At 36.7% G+C, this 26645-nt stretch overlaps 1 protein-coding gene across 3 annotated transcripts in view; it reads right to left on the reverse strand.

Annotated features, from left to right (window-relative positions):
* The window catches only part of FOLH1B (folate hydrolase 1B), a 67060-nt gene that overhangs the window by 25961 nt on the left and 14454 nt on the right, over positions 1–26645 (reverse strand). For all 3 annotated transcript variants that reach the window (XM_042958027.1, XM_042958026.1, XM_042958028.1), the window contains 7 exons: positions 16970–17095; positions 16000–16186; positions 13980–14073; positions 7339–7437; positions 6947–7032; positions 5329–5448; positions 2851–2933 (listed from right to left, as the gene is read on the reverse strand). In XM_042958027.1, the coding sequence (XP_042813961.1) occupies positions 2851–2933; positions 5329–5448; positions 6947–7032; positions 7339–7437; positions 13980–14073; positions 16000–16186; positions 16970–17095 (795 nt within the window). The remainder of the gene's footprint in view (positions 1–2850; positions 2934–5328; positions 5449–6946; positions 7033–7338; positions 7438–13979; positions 14074–15999; positions 16187–16969; positions 17096–26645) is intronic.

Below are 26645 nucleotides of genomic sequence, written 5' to 3' on the forward strand. Positions count from 1 at the left end.
TTGTTCTGGACCTTAAGTGAAAAAAGTTTTGTTTTTCACTATTTAGTATGATGTTCAGCTGTGGATTTTCATTATTATGTTGAAGTATGTTCCCTCTAAACCTACTTTGTTGAGGGTTTTCATCATGAATGGATGTTGTATTTTGTCAAATGCTTTTCTCCATCTGTTGAAATGATTATATATTTTTTATCCATTCTCTTGTTGATATGATGTATCACATTGATTGATTTGCAAATATACCACACAGGAATAAAACCCACTAAATCATGATGAATGACTTTTTAAATGTATTTTTGGATTCAGTTAGCTAACATTTTGTTGAGGATTTATACATCTATGTTCATTAGAGATACTGGCCTGTAATTCTCTTTTTGTGTAGTATCTTTATCTAGGCTAGATATCAGATTATTGTTGGCCTCATACAATGAATTTAGAAGCTTTCTTTCTTCTTCTATTTTTGGATTATTTTGAAAAGAATAGGTGTTTGTTTTTGTTTTTGTTTTTTTAAATTTTTGGTAGAATTCAACTGTGAAGCCATTTGGTCCTCCACTTTGGTTTGTTGGGAATATTTTAATTACTGATCTAATTTCATTGCTGGTAATTGATCTGTTCAAATTTTCTATTACTTCCTGATTCAGTTTTGGTAAATTATATGTTTATAAGAATTTATCCATTTCTTCTAGATTGTCCAATTTGTTGGCACATACAATTTTTCATAATATCCTCTTATAATCTTGTGTATTTCTGTGGTGTTGGTTGTTATTTCTTCTCTTTCATCTCTGATTTTGAGTACCCTCTCTCTTTCTTTGTTTTTTGGGGTTTTTTTGTTTTGTTGTTTGTTTTTGTTTTTTTGTTGGTTTTTTTGTTTTTTTTTTTGATGAGTCTAGCTAAAGGTTTACCAACTTTATTGATCTTTTCAAGAACAAGCTGGTGGTTTCATTGATCTGTTCTATTATTATTATTATTATTATTTGTTTCTATTTTATTTCTGCTCTAATCTTTATTATTCCCTTCCTTCTACTGATTTTGGATTTTGTTTGTTCTTGTTTGTTCTTCTTTTTCTCCTTTTGTTTGAGATTTTTCTTGCTTCTTGATTTAGGCCTATATTGCTATAAACTTCCCTCTTAGAACTGCTTTTGCTGCATACCAAAGATTTTGGACCATTGAGTTTCATTGTCATTTGTCTCCACGTGTTTTTTTAATTTCTTCTTTGATTTCTTAGTTGACCTATTCATTGTTTAGTAGCATGTTGTTTAACCTCCATGTTTTGTGGTCTTTACAAAATTTTTTCTTGTGGTTGATTTCTAGTTTTATAGCATTGTGGTCAGAAAAGATGCATGGTATGACTTTGATCTTTCGGAATTTGTTGAGGCTTGTTTTGTGGCCTAATATATGACCTATTCTGGAGAATGTTCCATGTACACTTGAAAAGAATGGTCCAGTGTGTCATTCAAAGCCCCTGTTTCCTTTTTGACTTTCTGATTGGATTATCTATCCACTGCTGTAAATGGGGTGTCCCCTACTAGCATTGCATTACTATCAATTAGTTCCTTTATGTTTGTTATTAACTGCTTTATGTATTTGGGTGCTTTCATTTTGGGCACATAAATATTTACAATTGTTGTATCTTCTTATAACTGTATCTTTTATGATTGTATACTGTCCTTTGTCTCTTATTACAGTCTTTGTTTTAAAGTCTACTTTGTCCACTGTATTACTACCCCAGATTTATTTTCACATCCATTTGTTTAAATGTTTCTCCATCCTTCATTTTCTATCTGCATATGTCTTGAGGTCTAAAATAAGTATCTTTTAGGCGGAATGGAGATGGGCCTTTTTTTTTTTTTTTTTTTTTTTTTTATTTTTTATTTTATTTTGGGGACAGAGAGAGACAGAGCATGATCGGGGGAGGGGCAGAGAGAGAGGGAGACACAGAATCGGAAACAGGCTCCAGGCTCCGAGCCATCAGCCCAGAGCCTGACGCGGGGCTCGAACTCACGGACCGCGAGATCCTGACCTGGCTGAAGTCGGACGCCTAACCGACTGCGCCACCCAGGCGCCCCTGGGCCTTGTTTTTTAATCCATTCCATTACCCTTTGTTTTTAGATCAGAGTGTTTAGTCCATTTACATTCAAAGTAATTATTGATGGGATGTAACTTATTGCCATTTTGTTACTTGTTTTATGGCTGTTTTGCAGTTTTTCTCTGTTCCTTTCTTTGCTCTCTTCTCTCATGGTTCGTTGGCTTTCTTTAGTGAAATACTTGGATTCATTCCTCTTTATTTTTCGCAAGTCTGTTACTAGTTTCTGATTTGTGATGACCATTTGGTGTGTGTATAACATCTGCATAAAGGTAAATTTACTTTTAAAGGGGCCTATCAAATATTCTGCAGTGAGACTTTCTACCTCATTTTTAGCATGATTTAATTTAGAGTCAGTCATTAGGATATAAGGAACATAAATCTGAAAAGTATAGCTTACTGTATAAGCTCAAGGGGTTATTTTAATGTGGTTAGCTTTAGTAGTTAATTTGCAAAGGGTAATAGAAATGTGAAACCTTATTTTGATGTTTGGTTTCTAGTGAATTTACTTATTTGCCATAAAACTCTCAGAAAATGAAAACTAAATTACTTTGACAATTGACATTAAGTACCTTTAGAAGTTCAAACAAAACAGTTCTTTAATGACAAAGAGATTTTTCTTTTTGGACAAGGATATTTTGTTTCAGATTTTCTGGAAAAAAAAAAAGTTTGAATATGTTCTCACTGAATTCACTTGTTATTTTTGCGTCCTTGATAAATCCTAACTGCTTTGTTGTGAAAATTTATATTGTAGCAAATTATCAACTAACCTCTGCCCACTCAGTAGAGCCAAGAAGACCAAATTCTTCTGCATCCCAGCTTGCAAACAAAATTGTTCTTCTAGGTCTCCATCCTAAAATATATGTGTATACACATAAATGCTGGGAAAATGCATTATATATCCAAGACACTGTAAAACTCAACAGCAAAACAACACTAAAATTCCACTGTTTGTTTAGAAAATGTGAACTGTAGTGAGAATTTTTACTTATATCATTTCCTTTTGTGAGATGTTAAAGCTGATTTGTCAGTACAAACGAGCACATTTGCACTGAAAAGTTGGGGGGGGGGGATGTAGACATACCAAAAATTCCATTAGGTCATAATATTCTAAACAGTTTATAATGATTGGATACACACAGGCAGCCATCTGTGCTCTGCAGCTGCCTGGAGTGAAAGAAGAAAGTGCTAGATGTGGTCTGTGCTCTGAGAGCAGATCGAACCGAAAGAAAATTCCTTACAACTCTTCCACATTCTGGCATCATACACACAATTGTTCGGTGTCAGCTGGTTGTGTGATTTCACTCCATTCTTTGCCAGAATTAGTCAACAGAAGCTCAGTTAGCAATACTGATGTCTGTGGCTGCTGCAATAATTCAGCATAACTCAACAAGGAGGTAATATGGCTTGGAGTGATAAACACTGACCTTGGAGTTAAAGAAAGATCTTATTTCAAATCCCAGTTCTTTCACCTACTAGCACTATGACCGAGGGAAAGTTATGCAAGCTTCCTCCGCTTCCCTCTCTTCATCTGTACACCAGAAAAAGCAAAGTGAGATGAAGATACTCCTTGATTGTTAGGAAGATTAAATGGAGTCGTGTTTACAAACACAGCACTTCAAACATGCTCCAAAAATGTGTCATTTTTTCCACAAATAGTTCATTTCTGCTTAAGAATGTGTATCCCTACAGCTGAGTCCAGTGTTTTGTCAATTTGTTAATAATATAATTCAAATTTCCTATGAATTATTATTCCTCATCATTGCACTCTCTTGGCACACTCTATCATTGTCACTGCAATGTTTTGTATTTATCATAGGGAATCTTATTGCAAAATCATAAAATTTTTTGTGTTCATGTTCAACACTACCTAATTTATGAGCTTTGTAAATTCAGATCTTCATAATTCTGTGTTCTTAAAACATAAAATAGTTTTGTGGAAAAAAATAATAGAGCCCCTTTATATTTTGTTTTAAAGAGAGACATGGTTTTGTGGGCTAGTAGCCAGAAATTTGAGTTTATTTTATTTTTTTAAATTTTTTTTAATGTTTATTTATTTTTGAGACAGGGATTGACAGAGTATGAATGGGGGAGGGTCAGAGAGAGAAGGAGACACAGAATCTGAAACAGGCTCCAGGCTCTGAGCTGTCAGCACAGAGCCCGACGCGGGGCTTGAACTCACAGACTGCGAGACCATGACCTGAGCTGAAGTCGGACACCCAACCGACTGAGCCACCCAGGCGCCCCCAGAAATTTGGGTTTAAACCCGGGTTCTTTGACTCTGCCACACACTAGCTATACAGCCATGGATGACTCACTCAATTCTGTGAAACTTGGTTAGCTTATCTGTGAAATGAGAACAGAAATAACTAAGTAAACTTCTCCCTGGTTGCTAGGAGTTCAAAACAAAGAATACGTGAAAGCACTTTCTCTGTGAAAACAAGTATCGTACAAACTTAATACAGTTTTGCTGTTGGTTGTTATTGCTGCTAAAAAAACACGGGTCACAATTAGAGCCCCCACACCCTGGTTTGCAGGGTCAGTAAAGAGAGTGGACTTTCTGCTCTCAATGTGTGATTTATTTTAAAAAGCAATCATTTGAACTAAGTGTTATCTTTGTTTTCATATGAAGATTCTAAAAGGACTGAAGCAATGGAGCTAGGAGTTTAAACCTAAGTTTTAGGAGAGCACACCAAGACTGAGGATGTGGGGATGCAAACATCAAACTTCTGAGAATCCTATTAGACAGACACCAAAACTTCTCAGAGGAAGCTTCAATCCCCTCCCTTACTTGATGCCCTTGACCTGTTGTGTGAGGCTAGAAGGGCCGAAGGAACTTCTGCTCACAGTTCTCTGATCAGGACACGTTGGCCCATGACCTAACTTTGGTTTGTCTTCTCCTGTGAAGAAATGCGTCTCCACCTTCTTTGTTGTCAAGAGCGACCCCTAACAGTATAATTCCCTTATTTCAGATTATAACTTTATAAATATCAATAATGTAAACATTATTATATAAATAAGCAAAAATAAGTAAACAATATAATTATCTAACCCACACAAGAAACATGGCAACTAGTTACTGAAAGCTGTTCTATGCTACTAGGTACTACCAAGCACTTGATGTTTGCACGTACCCTGTCAGTTGGTACCTCTCTCAGACCTACGAGAAGGTGGTAATTTTACACACTTTACAGAGGACCAAACTGAGATTCAGAGAGGATGATCTTTTCCCTTGCTGTTTACATTACCTTCTTTTTTCAGTGTCCCAAAACTCCTCACAATTTCATGAACAACAGCTGCTCCACTCTGAGGGTCGATGCCTCCAAACACCCATGAGTCACGGTGACCTCCAAGAATGACATATCTGTCTAGGAAGCATCATTGCAAAATTATTTGTCATTCCAGGACAATAACAGAGCAAACTGCAAGTGAGTCAAGACCATCTAAACACAGAGCACTCACCACTCAAAGAAAGAGCAAGGTTCCTGAAGACTTGTGTAAATATACTATTTTGGTCTGATTTTGATGGACAAAGAGAGTAGATGGGACAAGCAAAGGTATACTCAGTGTACAATGTACAATAACAATCATAAACATGTAATTGACGGGGCACCTGGGGCACTCAGTTGGTTAAGTGTCCAACTCTTGATTTCAGCTCATGTCATGATCTCATGGTTCGTGGGTTCAAGACCTGCATGGGTTCTGCACCGAAGGTGTGGAGCCTGCTTGGGATTCTCTCTCTCCCTCTCTCTCTCTGCCCCTCCCCACTCACTTGCACATGCTCTCTCTCTCTAAGTAAATGCAAAAAGTAATAATAAGTAAGTATGGAATTATTCTATCCTCTGTCACTCCTCTCTTAGCTACTTAACACTTTACTTCCAGTATTTTCAGAGTAAGAGAACACAGTGGCCTCACAGTACATTCTCCACTTCCTACTCCTATTCAGTTTTCAAGACACAGATCAACGATTTTACCTCTCCATGACCCTTTCCTAGCTTCCACAGGGGAGAGAACTGCTCCCACTCTCCAGCTCTCAAAGCAATCCTACCATATCTGACAAAGCATTTACCATGCTTGAATGCATGGCTCCTCATCCCTGGCTTATGTCTTCAATTTTTCCCTCCATCCCCAATGCCTAATACAGAGCTGGCACAAAACAGGTAGTCAGTGAGATTCAATGAATTGCCAGTTATATATTATTTAGTACCCTCTGGAAGTATACCAGTATTCTTTATATCCCTGAAAGAAAGCATTGGCTGCTTCTACAAAAAATATGTGATTTAACTGTATGCCTGTTAGTCAGAAATATATTACCCTAATCCTTAAGGAATTGAAACACAATGAAGTAAGACTATTTACAGAATAGAGTAAGCTGCAGGGTATCTGAAATTCTGTGGAAATCATGTGTCTATATATCTCATTAACTTCAATAGAAGGTAAGACTACATAAAGGATTCATTAATTCAAGGTTACCTTAATCTTCTAATAGTGTTATCTTTCACATAGATGTTTGTAGTTAACATGAAATATTACTCCAAGCAAACTACGTGGTAAACAAATCCAGAAAACCCAGAGAAAAGACCTCACAATGATCCCTCCCTGACCTTTCTCCCTTGATCCTTTAATTGAAGCATGCACAGCTTCATATTTACTATCCTTGGGCATCTAACCAACTTAGCCCCACGTTTACTCTTCTTCAAACATGTATCCCAATACAAAATTACCTCAATTTGTGTATTTTGTGTCCATGTAAGTTCCATTAGGGCCAAGAAGTGCTTTGTTCACCTTACATTCCCAGAGCTCAGAGCAGTGCCCGGCCCGGAAGGATTGCTCAATCAATATTTGCTGAGCAAATGATTAATTTACCTGGTTCCACTGCTCCTCTGAGAGTTCCGATCACATTGTATATTCTGGTTACTTTATTGTTAGAATGGATGTGCATCTTGACTTTTCTAATGCAAAAATAAAGAACGCATTCTGAAAATCCTGGTTAACACTTTGCCACCTGCAATTTTTTTAACTCTTACATCATTTTAAAGATTTCTAAATGTACACATGCAAGAATTACATTGTCCAGCTGTCCAATACAAATGATGTAAGTGTATTCCCCTCTACAACCTGTGGCTTTGTTCCCTTTTGGTACCAGATATATTTTACTTTTCCAGTCATCCTCTGTAAGTATTTTTTGTTTTTGTTTTTTTGTTTTTTTGAAAAAAGTTTTCCTCGCCTGAGAGTTACAACAAAAAGAGTCTCTTAACTGCGTAGAAAAGTTTCCAGTAAAGCCAGGGCCAACATTGTAGGGCACTTGGAGACTTCCTTTCCAGCTGCTGTCTGGCGGTGCTGATCCACCCATTTTCCTATGGAACACAAAAAGTATTATCAGCTGAAGAAAAACTTTGGAGCTATCAGTTAAAATGTCAATGAGCTTGCTTTTTTGAGTGCCTGCTCATGATAGCTTCAGGAGTCAGGGATACGCCAGTTAACCCTTACTCGGACTCTTAGGAGGTAGAGTCTACTATTCCTCCTACTTCAGAGATGAGGGCATGAGGCTTAGAGAGATACGTAACTTGCTTGGAGTCATGCAGCTGGTAAGTGGTATAGCTGAGGGTCAAACGTTTGGGAAGAATCCAGACTCTTCGTTCCCAGTTTCTAATAGAAAGTCTGTTTAAAATGCCTCCAGGGAATGCTGTGAGGAAAGAGCTCTGATGTCAAATTCTGGGATTTTCCATTTTGTTATTTCTCCTACTGATAAATATATCCCCAAATATGGACATGTTAATCTTTCACAAGGTATCTTCACTCATAAAGAGCAAAGGAAATGATTTTACTTCAATCAACAGTCTGTAAAAGCTTCACGAAATTTTTGTAAACTTTTTTATTTTTATTTTTATTTTTTTAAGTAGAGGGGCACCTGGGTGGCTCAGTTGGTTAAGAGTCTGACTTCAAATCAGGTCATGTTCTCACGGTTCATGGGTTTGAGACCTGCATCAGGGTCTGTGCTGACAGCTCAGAGCCTGGAGACTGCTTCAGATTCTGTGCCCCTCTCTCTCTCTCTCTCTCTTTCTCTCTCTCTCTCTCTCTCTCTCTCTCTCTGCCCCTCCCCCACTCACGCTCTGTCTCTCTCTCTCTCAAAAATAAACATTTAAAAAAATTTTTAAGGTAGAAAGATTCAAGCAGACTAGCCAGTACATGCAACTAGCCCTGGTTATTTCTCAGCAGGTGACTGAGAAAGGTAATATGAGAGCGTTTATGGAATGAAGGAGTTCTTGTGGTTTTATCTCAACATATCTGCCTTTATTCTTTTAAGAGCATTGACTTATTCTTGGTTTGGGCACAGAAACCTTTGCTAAATTGCAGCAAATAGAAGAACATGGTTCAAGAGAAAATGAAGAGTGTGGAAAATATCAATCTATCTTTTATGACTTTATCTCTCATCATAGAACTTCATGCACCCTAGGCTTTGCAAAGGAACATGCTTTACAGTTCCCTCTTTGTTGTGTGCCTACACACAGGCGCTGTTCCCTGCCTACCTATTTGAGGAAATGTGACTAGTTCAACTTGACCTAGAATCTAGTGCACACACAATGCTAAAGCAATTGATTAGACTATCTTCTCATGGAAGCCTAATTATAAGTAATATTCTGTTTTAAAATGCTCTACCAGGGAGTAAATCCTTCTTCTTTTCCCCCCCCCCCATATCACGGAGGAGTTTGGCTAATAAACATAATTTCAAGTAATATACTATAAAATTTATCTTTTTATATTAAAATTTCACATAAATAGCATCAAGTAATATGAAGGGGACTTTTACATTGGTAGAAAGCATAATCAGTCAAAACAGCAGAGTACTAAGTATGTAAAAAAGTTGCAGAGCACAGGGGCACCTAGGTGGCTCAGTCTGTTAAACATCTGACTTCAGCTCAGATGATCTCATAGTTCATGATTTCGAGCTCCAGATCAGGCTTTCTGCTGTTAGCACAAAGTCCACTTCAGATCCTCTGTCTCCCTCTCTCAGCCCTTCCCCCCATAAAATAAACATTAAAAAAAAAGTTGTGGAGCACAAGTGAAGAAAAATATACCATGCTTCATTATATGTAAAGTATTTCTATAATGATATAAGTTAACAACACTAATTGTTCTTGAGGTGGAAATGGGTTAGATGGAAACCTCTTCCTGTATACCCCTTTGAATTTTGAACCATGTAAATGTATTTCCTTTTCAAAATAAAAACATGAAAAATATAACAAGGTAATTTCAGCAGGAAGAATAATAGCCAATTGTATATTATTACATAAGGAAGGTAACGATTAGTCCATATTCCCACAAGATAATAAACTATAAAGCGGAAATTATAGTGTTCCGCAAGGACAAGTAAACAGATGACTGGAATAGAATATAATAGCTGAATATAAGAATTTGATGTATCAGTTCAGGAAATATCACAGATCTATGGAGAATAGAGGTTTTAGTCAATAAATGTTACTGAGATTATTAGGAATATAAATTCTTTAGGTACTTCCCTCACTCTATAAATAAAAAATAAATTCCAAGAAAATTAAAAAGTTAAATATTAAACTTCCAAACCATAAAAATTTCAGGAAATATACATGTTGAAATGTCTCTGAAAGGACTTGTTCAATAAATATATGCAAACAGCACGGCATTTAAAATCTATATCCTGTAGCAAATTACTTTTTATGTGTGCATTTGGCAAAGATTTACGGTCTACGATGTTCAAGACATTGTGTTATACTCAAGACATTTGTGTTATAAGGAACACAAATATGGACATGACCTTTTTCCACCAAAAAGTTTAGTCAGAAGTTAGTCAGAAGAAGGTACATATAAAGTCAACAATAATATAAAACAAAGCAAGACCAATGGTAGAGAAAATTCTAAAGAATATAGACAAAAGACAGCTTGATTTAGCTTGTGGGAACATGAACAACTTTTTAGAGGTTTTACTTATCTGAATTTTAAAGGATGAGTTAAGATCTGGGCATGGGAAGATGACATGGAGAGCATTCTAGGTACTAAGTATGACATGAAGAGGTACAAATGCAGAGAAGTATAGGGCAAGTGTAAGGCATGGTGATTGTTCTGGCTGGGGAATAAGGGATTAGGGTACCATGACAGAAGCTTGAAAAGAAGTAAGACTGCTTCTGGAAAGATGGAGATGAGCTTTACCCTATTCTTCTGGTTAAGTACAACAACTAAATTCTCTGGGCCATAACTATATACAACACACATTAGGCTCTCAAAGCCTAGGCTGGGACTTCAGGGTATAAGAAGAGACAAAGATGAGCTCCTCTGTTTATTTTTTGGCTTATCTATCCCAGACTTGGAGCTGAAGAAGCTGACAAGCCAGAAATGTCATGTGGCATATCTAGAACATGCTATCTGACAAGAGCTGAATGCATGTTCTTCCCAAGCACCTATGGAACATTTTTTCAGGATAGACTATATATTAGGCTATAAAATCAGTTTAAATGAATTTAAATGGCTGCAGTCATGCAACCCTTTTATAAATTATACAATCTGTTTATTAATCCAACCAAAAAAGGAAGAATTTAACAATTAAAGATGGGAATTTGGGAAATATATGGAAATATATATGGAAATCAAAGAACTAACTCCTAAATACACAATGGGTGAAAGAAAAAATCCCAAGAATAATTAGGAAATACTTAGTGATGAATGAAAATGCAGACATGATGTATCTAAACCTATGGGATGCAGCTAAAGCAGTGCTTGGAGGAAAAGTATAGCTGTAAACATCTACATTTAAAAAGGAGAAAGACATTGGGGCACGTGGGTGGCTCAGTCAGTTGAGCATCTGACTGCAGCTCAAGTCATGATCTTCAGTTGGTGAGTTCAAGCCCCGTGTCAGGCTCTGTGCTGACAGCTCAGAGCCTGGAGCCTGCTTCTGATTCTGTGTCTCCCTGTCTCTCTCTGCCCCTCCACCATTCATGCTCTGTCTCTCTTTCTCTCAAAAATAAATAAACATTAAAATAAATTTTTAAAAAAAGGAGAAAGACATCAATCAATAAACTAGTCTTCCACCTTAAAAAACAGGACAATGAAGGCAAATTAAACTCGTATTGAGCATAAGAAAGAGAACAATAAATACTGTAACAAAAATAATTACAGAAAAGAGGAAAAAATAGACAAAATCCATGACACCAAAAGTTGATTCTTTGATAAAATTGACAAATAACTGCATGATAGATGCTATTATTATTGTTATTGTCATTATTATTGTTGATACTAGTATCAATGCTAGTAGTTTCTCAGGGAGGCAAATGAAAACCATATAATCACATTCCCTTCAACAGACATGTAAAGAAGAATAGAAAAAAACACATGTGTCCCTTTTCCCTCCCACCCAAGTAAATGTGGTTTTGCTTTACTATAACTCACATCTCATCAACTCTTTTTTTAACATTTACTCATTTTTGAAAGACAGAGAGAGGCACAGCACAAATGGGGGAGGGGCAGAGAGAGAGGGAGACACAGAATCTGAAGCAGGATCCAGGCTGTCAGTACAGAGCCTGATGTGGGGCTTGAACTCACGGAACATGAGATCATGACCTGAGCCAAAGTCAGCCGCCCAACTGACTGAGCCACCCAGGAGCCCCTCACCTTTTTTTTTTTTTTTTTTTTTTTTTAATAGGCTTCACATCCAGCCTGGAGTCCAACACAGGGCTTGAACTCACGACTCTGAGATCAAGTCTTGAGCTGAGATTAAGTGACTGAGCCACCCAGGCACCTCACATCTCATCAACTTTTTATTGAAATTCACAACATTCTTGGGCCATTATATGACTTTATATCTCTTCTTGTCTTCACACACATTTATGAAGAAACTTTCATGTTATGATGTTAGCAATTCTTTTCTAATTAATACATAATGCTAAATGGCTAACCTTTTGTGGGCATCTGAGAATTGACTATCAGGGACAACTAGCATACTCCTAAGTGTGCATCGGGAGTAAATTTTCACAGTGAAATTCATAAACAAATGATATGTTCTTTGAAAAAAATATGTAAGACTAAATTCCTGAAGAATATTTCATTATATCTTAGAAAGTATGAAAGATGAGATAGGAGCTGTCTTATTGCTTTTAACATATAAAGATCATCTCCTACTTCCATGTAGATTGTATTTCCAAAGTTCCTTTTAAATTATGGTGTTTTTAATGCAAAGTCCACTTTTCCATAGAAATTATGTCATTAATGATGATTGTATTTACAAGATGGCTTAGAGAAGCTGACTTGAATACATTAGAGATAAACTGCATTTGTGATTTTTTTCTGATCAAGTAATTCTAATACACATTTAGGACCTAGCCAATGCTGACCTAGTTAATCAGAGCAGTCAAATAGTAAACATGGCTAAATACACTTCAAATAAATTCCATATGATCTTCCTTCCATGCATTCTTTTTTTAATTACAAAGATAATACAGGTTCATTTTAAAAAATTAACATAATTAAGATTATTCTGTCTTTATGTATCTGCATATCTATATACAGATATTTCTATAGATACCTAGATAGATAATTCTGCTATTTTCACTTAGTAGTATAGCATAAGCATGTTTCCATAACATTAAATATTCTTGTACAACATATGTTTTAATGGTTCTATGCACTATCATAGCCATAGCTACATATCTGACTTACTTAGCAATTTTTGAAGATCAGTGTTATTGACAGTTTTCTAATACTACAAGTAATGTTATAATCACTTTCATCTTTTAAATATGACAAATATTTGACTTGATTTACAAATATGTTTAGACAAATGCATTGTCTGCTGTGCCCTCAAAAGTTGTGCCTGGATCCTGAATTCTAACCACACGGTAAAAGCTGAGAGCCTATAAATAAAAGAGACGAAGGTGCTGTTCCTTAAACTGCCCTTAAATGGGACAGATCCCTCCACTTCTCCGAATATCAACCTCCTCAATTATAAATAAGAAGGGCATTGTATTAGGTCATAAAAAGTTTTCTTATAGAGACTAGAATAAAATGATTAAGAATGCTTTAAACTCAAATAAGAAAAGGTACTAACTGGCAAGATGCTTCTCTCACAATTCTACTTTCAAAGAAGTCATGTTCTCTCCCTCCTGAAGGACGCTGGACAAAGGACCTGCAGATGGGACATAGCAGGGCAGGAAAGGAGAGAGGGTTCCAATGTCAGGAAAGCAGAAGGGGAAGAGGAATAAAGGTAAAGATAACATGGAATTGATCTCACAATATGGTGTTCCAAGTCATCCAAGTACTAGACAATATGTGGATTAGATGAGCAAGAGATTTATTAGGGGAAAAGCCTGTGAGAGAAATGGGAAGGGGGTGAGGGAAAGCTGAAAAAGCCAATAGACTGCAATGCAGGTCTCATATGAGGTAAAGGAGAAAAGGAAGGAAGAAAAGGGTCATGGGTGGTGGCATCTAGTTGGACAAACCTGTCATGGAATCCTGAGCCAAAGTCTCCCATGAGAAGAGTCCTGGGCCTCCCAATAATGGGGCTGTTTTAGTGTCCCTGCTGCAACTAGTCATTGACTGGGAACACCAGTAGGAAGCATGGCCTCGACACAAACAGGGTAGTGGATTTCAAAGCACTGTCGCTGGAGTCATTGATCAGTTATGCCCCCTGCAGCTGGAAACTAAAAGTCATTCTCATGACTGTCACATACCGGATAGCACTACATAAAGTAAATTCCAGAAAATAACCACTATTCTTTAAAATGGTGATAAAATTGTAGGTTCTACCATCTAACAGAATTTCAGTGTTTCTGAACAGTGGAGAAATATTCAGATGTTAATATTGCCAATAGTCAAAGACTGCCGATAAAGAGAATTAACCAAAGAGCCATCTGTTTGTTTCTTACACACTTACTCCAGGAACTTCTGTGCATCGTAGTATCCAACTGGATGAACGGGAATACTTGGAAGACCAACAGCCTCGGTGATTCCACGTCTATAAGCATATTCTGAAAGAAGCTGGACATGCTTCAGTACAAACCGAGTCCCTTTCAAAAGTGTTTCTGTAAATCCCATTAAACACATTCTTATATTGCATCTACTGGAACTGTTAAAATAAAAAGACACCTTCAAACGTTAGCGAGTATGTAGAGCAGCTGAAACTCTCGTACATTCTGTGCAAGCGTGTAAAATCATACAGTCACTTTGGATCACTCTTTGGAAAAGTAAGGTTAAACAGAATTGTGCATTAGGACACAGCAATTACTCGTAGGTATTTACTCAAGAAAGGAGGAAAATATATGTCCACATAGAAGACCTGTACAAAATTATTCACAGCAGCTGAATTTGGGCAGCTAAACACAGAACACAGCACAGATGTCTGTCAACAGCAGCATGAATAAATGATCTGTAGCCCAGTCGCACAACAGAATTCTACTCAGCAATTAAAAGAACTACTAAGACACACAATAACACGGACAGATCTCAAATCAGTATACTGAATAAGAACAGTGAGCTACAAAAGAATATACACTGAGTCCTTGTATATGAAGTTCAAAACCAGGCAAATTAATCAATGGTGAGAGATACCAGAAAGTGCTTGACCAGAAAGGAGCACAAGAGAACTTTCTGGAGTCACGAGAATGTCCTATATCTTATTTTGAATGACATAGACATATGCAATTTAAAATTTTCATTGAACTCAATTCTTAAGATCTGTGTATTTTATTACATATGAGCTCTACTTCAAAATAAAAACCTTCTGTCATTTCCTCAGATTAAAAAAATAGGAGTTATTTTTCCATTTTTTTTCTCCAAATTTTTAAATTATCTAATAAGAACAAGGTGATTGCAAAAGCACATTCATTTTATGAGTAAAATGATGTAATGATACATTACATGGGACTTATGTAAAAATTGTCCTATGTAACAATAAAAAAGGCAGAATAAAGAGATGAAACAAGATTGACAAAATGTTGATAATTATCTCTATGTTTGTGTATTTTAGAACTATTCCAGAAATAAAAAAGTAAAACTAAAGGGGTAAGAAAAAAAAAAGAATAGGGCACAAAAGGAAATTCAGTAAATACAAGCCCCATAGGGATAACATTTCTCGCCTAAAATACTATCATTTAAATTTGAGGATAAGCAACAGAAATATTCCAGGTAAGTTCATTTTATGTTCATAAGTTTAACTTTGTAAAACAGAAATTAAGAGAGGTTGCATTTTTTTTTTAACTTGGGAGTAAAAACCAGAAGTAAGTGAAGTTAAGGTATATTTATGTGATTTTATTACAGGATAACATGTATTGTTTTTTAAAAAAAAATCTATGACAGTATACTATGTTCTAAGAAGATTCATAAATCTTTAAAGGACTCTATATTTTAAATGTGCCATTTTGGGGATTTGTAAAACTTCTTTTCTGCTATCCCTTATCAGCAACTAGGAAATCCAAAAACTGTAAAAGCCATAAATTTAGAGGGAATTTACTTGGCATCAAAACCTGATCTGATCCAAACTCATTTCACAGCCGATCTAATTAGAGCAGACATGTGGCTATTTATATTATTTATTTTTATCACTTATTATTTACCTCTGCTTAGGATGATTATTCATATATTTTGCTGCAAAAGTATTTATATGTCTGCTTCCTGGATTCCATCCCAGACTCCTGGGTGTTACGCAATCAATGGTATATGCATCACATTACTTTTAAATATCAGAAAATGTCTGGATTCCAAAACCCATCAGGCCCAGGGGTTCCCAATAAGAGATCAGGAAGCTAAGGCAATACTTTTCAGAGTCTGAAACTCTTTAACTTACTTCTTTGATGCACAGAGAATTTTAAAAAGACATACTTTGTTTGAAATCCTTTAATAAAATCACTTTAAAATGTTTTTAAGTTTCCTGTGATGATTAAGGCCTGATCACTCACCATTTGCTGGGTAACCAGGTGTGAGAGGGTCCCCTGCTCCATTAAGATTTAAGATATTTCCACGCTGGACACCACCACCAGGTAGATTCCAACCATCTGGATAGGACTTCACCCCAGGAGCAAAGTAATCAGCAGGATCTGAGTACAGGATGACTCCTTTGGCCCCTGCCAGCTGGGCATTTTTAACCTGGAAAACACAACATCTTTTTTATTTCAGGTTGGTTGTTCCAGATTTGATAATATCAGGTTTTTTGAAATTACACTTAAACTTTGTCATTTAGACCTGCAACAAAGGACATCTCACAGAGCACTGGTGCTTGCTTTTTCCTACTTTAAGTTCTAAAAATGGGTTTCTAGGGCTAGATCAGCCCCCACAGCAGCAGATTTGGAAAATGCCCGTAATAGAGATAGCAAGTACTTGCTGTTTTCTTGCATTAGTCTAGAAGCACAGGAAGCAAGTAGACCCTACAGGCCAGATTTCTCTATCTTTTATGGATGGAAGGGAATATTTTGGAAATTTAATTTCTTACAAAAGAGGAAAAAAATTTACAGGTCAAAGTGACAGTAATTTTTAAAAACTGTTATGTATAAATTGTTTTCTCTGAGTCCCTATAATAATAATTACTATTAAAATTTAATTAGGTAGATATTTTCAGAGATAATATTTAAAACAAAGACACGATGGTAACAAAAAATCCCATTCATGCTTCTTTGTAGACCACAGGCATAATCTGTAAATATGGAAAAATCTGCTCTGTTCTCCGTGAACTTCCTCATTGGCCCAAACTCCAAAGACCCCATTAAAACCCTTATCTATAAGCTAGTACATGTGTCCTCCCCATAAGGTAGGCATGTTATATAATATGAGAGGATTATAGTCCTCAGGAAGTTTGAAGGATATGTTTCTACACATGTAAGATATGACATAATTTTTTGTATTTGGGGACAAGGAAAAAGAAATGACTTTTACCTTATTTCCTCTGAAAATTTTCCCATATCTGGCAATCACAATCTTCCCAGAGCAATTGATTTTCATGTCCCTCTCTAGTTTAAAGAAGTCTTCAATCCGGGCATAGTTAACATACACTAGATCACCCTGTTGAGATCAGGAATGATTTAGTACAAGTAAGATTTAATACAAGGAGGTTTCCCTGCATGAAGACTGTTTCCCATCTTTGAATGAGGGAAGATGCAAGAGAGTTCAAGGGGGTCAGAAAGCATGAAACTCAAATAAGACATTCAAGAGAGAAGAACTTGAATTAAAGCAATTGGCTGGGTTAGAGATGTATGAACTTAACAGTAGGGTTCGCTTATATGTCTCCTCTATAGTGGCTATAATGCTATAGAAGTGTTCCCCCCACAAATGTATACAAATATACATATTGCCACTGGCACTTTGAAGGGTCCAGGCTCTCTAGGTTAAGAAACTCTTGATGAGAGCTTTATTCTTTTAGAAGTACATTCACAAATAGTAGATTAATGGGTCTTTACAACCACCAGGTAAGGAAGAAAGGTCAGGTAATTTTTAAGGGCTTATGAGTCTGGTTTCATATTATTAGTATGACTGTGTGTAAGTCTTATAACATCTCTGAGTCTCAGTACTCTTATTTGCAAAATGACCAGTGTTCTTCATTTTTTCTTACCTACTCCCTAAATTAATTTTGAAAAGTAATGTACTCTCTCATACATTTACTTGACATCTAAGATCATACCTTTAAGTCTAATATCATACCTTTAAGATCTAATATCATACCTTTAAGTCACTATAACAAATGCAATTACCAGCATATTATAAGTATTAACATTTTTAGGAGCAAATTTACATCAATTTTTATATGTATCCAAAGGCATATAAACACTATACTGATTTATTATTCAATATCATCCATTTGAAAACTACAGGAACACAGTCAGAATTTTACCATCCCTTTTCTCCTTCAGCTTCACTTTTGTCCCCCTTTCCCCAAAAAATTTTACTCTAAAGTAAAATATATTTGTTCTGGACACTGGGATGTGCTGCCCAGATTCCTCTTCAGTGATGATGTTCTTGTTCCAGTTTCAAGGAAGGCTCTCTGCAGACATCCTTCAATTCTCAAGCCTCTCCAGGGATTGCCTCAGGTACAGACAGCCACTCTGCTCAAGGTCATGCCCTTTCTTAGGATGTCACACATCAGTGACAGATCAGTGTGGGACTATAAAGACTTGGACATCACCTTACTAAAGAATGAGTGGGTCAAACAGGCAATTAGAGAAGAAACTAAAAAATATATGGAAACAAACGAAAATGAAAATACAACAATCCAAACGCTTTGGGATGCAGCGAAGGCAGTCCTGAGAGGAAAATACATTGCCATCCACACCTATCTCAAGAAACAAGAAAAATCCCAAATACAAAATCTAATAGCACACCTAAAGGAAATAGAAGCAGAACAGCAAAAATAAAGATCAGAGCAGAAATAAACAATATAGAATCTAAAAAAAACTGTAGAGCAGATCAACAAAACCAAGAGTTGGTTTTTTGAAAAAATAAACAAAATTGACAAACCTCTAGCCAGGCTTCTCAAAAAGAAAAGGGAGATGACCCAGATAGATAAAATCATGAATGAAAATGGAATTATTACAACCAATCCCTCAGAGATACAAACAATTATCAGGGAATACTATGAAAAATTATATGCCATCAAATTGGACAACCTGGAAGAAATGGACAAATTCCTAAACACCCACACTCTTCCAAAACTCAATCAGGAGGAAATAGAAAGCTTGAACAGACCCATAACCAGCGAAGAAATTGAATCAGTCATCAAAAATCTCCCAACAAATAAGAGTCCAGGACCAGATGGCTTCCCAGGGGAGTTCTACCAGACGTTTAAAGCAGAGATAATACCTATCCTTCTCAAGCTATTCCAAGAAATAGAAAGGGAAGGAAAACCTCCAGACTCATTCTATGAAGCCAGTATTACTTTGATTCCTAAACCAGACAGAGACCCAGTAAAAAAAGAGAACTACAGGCCAATATCCCTGATGAATACAGATGCAAAAATTCTCAATAAGATACTAGCAAATCGAATTCAACAGCATATAAAAAGAATTATTCACCATGATCAAGTGGGATTCATTCCTGGGCTGCAGGGCTGGTTCAACATTCGCAAATCAATCAACGTGATATATCACATTAATAAAAGACAAGATAAGAAACATATGATCCTGTCAATTGATGCAGAAAAGGCCTTTGACAAAATCCAGCACCCTTTCTTAATAAAAACCCTTGAGAAAGTCGGGATAGAAGGAACATACTTAAACATCATAAAAGCCATTTATGAAGAGCCCACAGCTAACATCATCCTCAATGGGGAAAAACTGAGAGCTTTTTCCCTGAGATCAGGAACACGACAGGGATGCCCACTCTCACCGCTGTTGTTTAACATAGTGTTGGAAGTTCTAGCATCAGCAATCAGACAACAAAAGGAAATCAAAGGCATCAAAATTGGCAAAGATGAAGTCAAGCTTTCGCTTTTTGCAGATGACATGATATTATACATGGAAAATCCGATAGACTCCATCAAAAGTCTGCTAGAACTGATACATGAATTCAGCAAAGTTGCAGGATACAAAATCAATGTACAGAAATCAGTTGCATTCTTATACACTAACAATGAAGCAACAGAAAGACAAATAAAGAAACTGATCCCATTCACAATTGCACCAAGAAGCATAAAATACCTAGGAATAAATCTAACCAAAGATGTAAAAGATCTGTATGCTGAAAACTATAGAACGCTTATGAAGGTAATTGAAGAAGATATAAAGAAATGGAAAGACATTCCCTGCTCATGGATTGGAAGAATAAATATTGTCAAAATGTCAATACTACCCAAAGCTATCTACACATTCAATGCAATCCCAATCAAAATTGCACCAGCATTCTTCTCGAAGCTAGAACAAGCAATCCTAAAATTCATATGGAACCACAAAAGGCCCCGAATAGCCAAAGTAATTTTGAAGAAGACCAAAGCACGAGGCATCACAATCCCAGACTTTAGCCTCTACTACAAAGCTGTAATCACCAAGACAGCATGGTATTGGCACAAAAACAGACACATAGACCAATGGAATAGAATAGAAACCCCAGAACTAGACCCACAAACATATGGCCAACTCATCTTTGACAAAGCAGGAAAGAACATCCAATGGAAAAAAGACAATCTCTTTAACAAATGGTGCTGGGAGAACTGGACAGCAACATGCAGAAGGTTGAAACTAGACCACTACTCACACCATTCACAAAAATAAACTCAAAATGGATAAAGGACCTGAATGTGAGACAGGAAACCATCAAAACCTTAGAGGAGAAAGCAGGAAAAGACCTCTCTGACCTCAGCCGTAGCAATCTCTTACTTGACACAGTAATTCCCAAAGGCAAGGGAATTAAAAGCAAAAATGAATTACTGGGACCTTATGAAGATAAAAAGCTTCTGCACAGCAAAGGAAACAACCAACAAAACTAAAAGGCAACCAATGGAATGGGAAAAGATATTTGCAAACGACATATCAGACAAAGGGCTAGTATCCAAAATCTATAAAGAGCTCACCAAACTCCACACCCGAAAGACAAATAACCCAGTGAAGAAATGAGCAGAAAACATGAATAGACACTTCTCTAAAGAAGACATCCGGATGGCCAACAGGCACATGAAAAGATGCTCAACGTCGCTCCTCATCAGGGAAATACAAATCAAAACCACACTCAGATATCACCTCACGCCAGTCAGAGTGGCCAAAATGAACAAATCAGGAGACTATAGATGCTGGAGAGGATGTGGAGAAACGGGAACCCTCTTGCACTGTTGGTGGGAATGCAAATTGGTGCAGCCACTCTGGAAAACAGTGTGGAGGTTCCTCAAAAAATTAAAAATAGACCTACCCTATGACCCAGCAATAGCACTGCTAGGAATTTACCCAAGGGATACAGGAGTGCTGATGCATAGAGGCACTTGTACCCCAATGTTTATAGCAGCACTCTCAACAATAGCCAAATTATGGAAAGAGCCTAAATGTCCATCAACTGATGAATGGATAAAGAAATTGTGGTTTATATACACAATGGAGTACTACATGGCAATGAGAAAGAACGAAATATGGCCCTTTGTAGCAACGTGGATGGAACTGGAGAGTGTGATGCTAAGTGAAATAAGCCATACAGAGAAAGACAGATACCATATGTTTTCACTCTTATGTGGATCCTGAGAAACTTAACAGAAACCCATGGGGGAGGGGAAGGAAAAAAAAAATAGGTAGAGTGGGAGAGAGCCAAAGCATAAGAGACTGTTAAAAACTGAGAACAAACTGAGGGTTGATGGGGGGTGGGAGGGAAGGGAGGGTGGGTGATGGGTATTGAGGAGGGCACCTTTTGGGATGAGCACTGGGTGTTGTATGGAAACCAATTTGACAATAAATTTCATATATTGAAAAAAAAAAAAAAGACTTGGACATCTTAGTCCAACCCGGGACAGTTCTGAAGGGCTATGCTGACTCCAGCCGACGCTGTCCCAGAGCTGGCATTGAGGGTGACTGCTCCTTCTGCTCCATCTGGCTTCCTTTCCCTCCCTGACACAGGTACTGATCCCAAGAGAATGCTTCTTAATGAATATTTAGCATACTAAATTCCACTTCGGTTTCTGTCACCTAGAATCTGGGAATGCTTGGAAGTCGTTTCTTGATCACTGCCCAACTTCCCTTGATTAAGAATATATGTATGTATGCTTTTACTCATATGTGGAATTTAAGAAACAAAACAGATGAACATATGGGAAGGGGTGGGGGAGGAGGGGAAAAGGAGAGAGGGAAATAAACCACAAGAGACTCTTAACCATAGAGAACAAACTGAGGGTTGATGGAGAGAGATTGGTGGAAGATGGGCTACATTGGGTGATGGGTATTAAGAAGGTCATTTGTTGGGGTGCCTAGGAGGCTCAGTTGGTCAAGCACCTGACTCTTGACTTCAGCTTAGGTCATGGTCTCATGGTTCCTGGGTTCGAACCAGGGTTTGGGCTCTGCACTTAGCAATGCTAGCAGTGTGGGGCCTGCTTGGGATTCTCTTTCTTTCTCCCTCTCTCTCTGCCTCTCCTCTGCTTGCTATCAAAAATAAATAAATTAATTAAAAAACTTAAAAAGAGGGGCACCTGGGTGGCTCAGTTGGTTAGCATCTGACTTTGGCTCAGGTCATGATCTCACAGTTCATGGATTCGAACCCCGTGTTGGGCTCTGTGCTGACAACTCAGAGCCTGGAGCCTGCTTCGGATTCTGCATCTCCTTCTCTCTCTGTCCCTTCCCCGCTCACACTCCATCTCTCTCTCCCAAAAATAAATAAACATTAAAAAAAAAATTAGGGATACAGTAAATCCCTGTCCTTGGAGGAACTTACATTTATGTGAAAAGCAGAAAGATAATAATGAATTAAAAAGTAAGTAAATTATATGGTATATTAAAAAGTGATCAGTGCTGTCAAAATTTTTTTCAAAGTTTAAATAGAATAGGTAAACAGTAACTAGTACTTGGGTGGATGCAATGTTAATAAAAAGAGGAAAGTCTACTGAGAAGGTGACATCTGAATCTTTACTTCAGTAAAGGGATTACTTTTAGCTCTTGTATTTCTTCTTCAGACAATGCAATATTAATACACTATTAATGATAGCACTGTATGTCTCATTTATAATTGTTAGCCTTCTCTGGAGCTCACTTTTATTCTGTGAGTATAGAGACATTAACCAATCTGATTTCAGTGAATTTTGTTTTAGTGTCAGTGTCCTACTTGAAATGTATCTCTATTTAGTATCACTAACTTTGGGGACACTACTTCCTAAAATGTCTATAAATTGTGGCTATCTTTTGATAAATCTGTAATCCTCACAGAACAAATTATGACGGAGGTGGGATTGGAGAAGATATTGGTTTAAAAATGACAGGACACTTTGAAAATGAACACAAGTGTGATAGATATGTCCTCTGGGCACTTCACAAATGCAAGTTGTCACTGTTATTTAGAAAAAAGCTTTGTTTTCAGATAATGACCTTCTTGTAAAGTTTACACTGTACCATTGTTCTATGACTGGGAATAAATACAATCTTGCACTGTCAGCCTAGAATTTTCCGTGTCTTTCAAGCTTCCATCTTCCTGTTCTTGTTAGCTGAAACAGAACTGGGAGGAAAGATATGCGGCTCCCAAAGTATAGTTGTTAAACCCACAGAATCAAGGCCTGGAGTCTTACTGGGAACAAACTATGAAGACCTACCAAAACTCAGTGAGGTGGGAACCAGAACCTGTGTTTTATAAGCCTTCTCGATTACCATGATATGTGCTGAAGTTTGAAAACCAAAAATTAGATTACATATATTTTTAAAGTTTATTTTGAGAGAGACGGTGGGAGTGGGGGAGAAACAGAAAGACAGGTGGAGAGAGAGAACCCCAACCAGGCCCCATGCTGCCAGCAGAGAGCCCAAAACGGGGCATGAACCCAGAAAGGCCCGAGATCATGACCTGAGCCGAAAACCGAGAGTTGGATGCTTAACTGACTGAGCCACCCAGATACCCTTAGATTATATTTTTATTAGACATTGTCAAATTGCTCATTTCAAATAGCCTAAAGCAGAGCCCCGTACTTTACACTCCGGAGAATTCAGATGTAGATCCGAAGATAACTTACAGTGAAAAATATTAAGCCCACATACAGACATATATAATTTTAAAAAGAACAGTGCACTAGCTGAGTTACAGGTGACCCAGTGAAGCACACCAGCCGCAAATTCATCTAATATTTGAACACAAACAAGAATCTCATGCGGAATCAGGGGATCCTTCTAGCTTTCCATTAATCTAGAAGAGTTTAAATCTACTTGAAAGAAATGAGTTAATAATCTCTATGACTCTTAGGAGTAGAATAATTCTGTCAAAGTCCAAAAAGTATTTGGGGATTTTAACTGATTATACATTAAGCCCACATACTAATGTGGGTATAATTTCCTCCTTATAACACTCTGTCTTCTTATCTAGAAACATAATCTGTTTCTTTTTTTTTTTAAGTTTACTTTGGAGAGAGAGAGACAGAGAGACAGAGCGTGAATGAGAGAGGGGCAGAGAAGGAGACACAGAATCTGAAGCAGGCTCTAGGCTTTGAGCTATCAGCACAGAGCCTGAAGTGGGGCTCAAACTCAGGAACTGCGAGACCTTGACCTGAGCCGAAGTAGAATGCTTAACCAACTCAGCCACCCAGGTGCCCCCATAATCTGTTTCTTTATACATAGTATTTCCATTGCTCAATAAATTTCAGTGTTTTTCAACTACTTCACACTCACTAAAGACTTTTAAAGTATATTTTATATTTTATGGCTATCTTAAATTAAAATTTTTGCTATATTTCCTCTTATTATATACTATCTGTCCATATATATTTAACTCCAATCTGATAATATTAATGCTATTTTAAAATAATGATGTATTAGTATTTTTTATATATTCTGGTTATACAGATTTATCACTGTAAATAATGAGGAAAATTAATAAAGAAAACCCAAAGTTTGAAAACATAAGAACAATTGGGCAATATCAAAATTAAAGATATATTTTCAATAAAGGAAAGCTTAGATAACATGAAGAAATAGGTGAAAAATTAGAAGATACTTATAATATTTAAACCAATATTGAATAAATAATTAAAATATTTAAGAAATACTTAAATTCAGTAAGAAAAAAGGCTGGAAATTCAACAGGAAAAGGAGAAGGCTATATGTAGTCATTGCACAGAATAAAAACCAGAACAGCTAATAAATAACTATGTATAGAGACAAGCAACCTCACTGGTAATCAGAGAAATGTGAATTAAAATAAATTAAAACACTTAGATGGGCAAAAATTATAAAGTTACATAATTCCAAGTGTTGATGAAAATATATAAAAAAAGGATGTCAGTGCAAGCAATAAACTGCTACAGTCTGGACGTCGGGAAATTAAATATTCCTATAAAACAGCAATCCCATACCTGGTTTACCATGAACAGAGAAACCCTGGCAAGCCCAAACAGGGACACGTATGAGGTTACTTGCTGCAACACTGTGGTCATGAGGACTTAAAAGTAAAGCAGTGTTGGCAACCAAAAGAATGGGTAAGTTACATGTGGTGTGCACATATCATGAAATGATAGGCGACAGCAAAAGTGATGAGCTGCTCTGACAAAGCAACAGGGTAGATTTTTTAAAGGACGTTGATTGAAAATAGTAAGAGATGAAGTAAGACCTAAAATATAATGCTACCTATAGAAATTTAAAGTACATCAAACACAAAATAAAGTCATATGTTTTTAAGAACACTGTGTACATTGCTAAGGACACAAATACACTGGGGGGAGGGGAAAGGAATGAGATCGAGGATAGGGATGAGAGATGAAAGGAAAAGAAAATACATTTAAATTAGGGATCATACATGGGCCCATGATGGTAAGGCGCCTTAACCTGAGGAACAAGTCTAAGTGATGTCAGGACACGTGAGATCTAAAATATACTATCTTGGGGCATCTGGGTGGCTCAGTTGGTTACGGGTCCGACTTCGGCTCAGGTCATGATCTCACAGTTCATGGGTTCAAGCCCCACATCTGGCTCTGTGCTGACAGCTCAGAGCTTGGAGCATGCTTTGGATTCTGTGTCTCCCTCCCTGACCCTCCCCTCCCTCGCACTCTGTCTCTCTCTCTGTCTCTCAAAAATAAATAAACATTAAAAATAAATTAAAAATAAAATAATATACACTCTCTCTTCATTTCCAATTGTTAAATGCCACATTTCTATCTCAGGTCAACCATAAAATAATTACAATTGTATGCATTCTATTTATGTGCCAATTTTAGAAAGAATTTTTCTAATATTATACCATTAGGTAAGATGTAAACTATTCATTTGAAATAAGTTTCATGAAATCAATAGAAAATATTCTTTGATTCAAATCTTGTGTTTTTAAATTATAAATAAGCCAGTAAAGCCAATACATCTGAAAATAAAAAAGAGTATTTTTCTCTCTTATTAAAAAATATGGCACTGTTGCCTGATATTAAATAATCCTTATGTTCTTGGATTAAATCCTCATTGATTGGTGAAGAGAGACTTTTAAATATTCAACTCTAAATACAATTTTTTTTACTTAGGATGTTTCCAATAATAGCCAACTCTTACCCTTCTATCGGGTGGTATTTCAATATACCCAACTGTCAATCAGCAACTTCTTGTAAATATACCATATATCCTAGGCATCTCAACCCAGTACATCCAAAATTGAATCTACTTGCTGTCAAATATTTTAATGGGAAAGATAATTGTTAAAATATATAAATAAATTATATTCAACTCTTTCAAATTTACCTTTCTTAGCTTTCTTCTAAACAACAAAGTACCACACAAGAATCGGATTGACTGTAGAATTTCAGATGATAGTTAAATACACTGCTTTATTGAGTAGACCACACAAAATTTTCTAGAATGGACATCCAGGCTCCCTATTTGAAAATGGCAACAACACTCTTATTCAAATTCTTTGAAAACTAATCACTGCCATGCAACAGTAGTAATTAATGTATTTTCATACAATGAAAATTACTTGGCAATAA

The sequence above is a fragment of the Panthera tigris genome, chromosome D1 (genome assembly GCF_018350195.1).
Source record: "Panthera tigris isolate Pti1 chromosome D1, P.tigris_Pti1_mat1.1, whole genome shotgun sequence".
Lineage (NCBI taxonomy): Eukaryota > Metazoa > Chordata > Mammalia > Carnivora > Felidae > Panthera > Panthera tigris.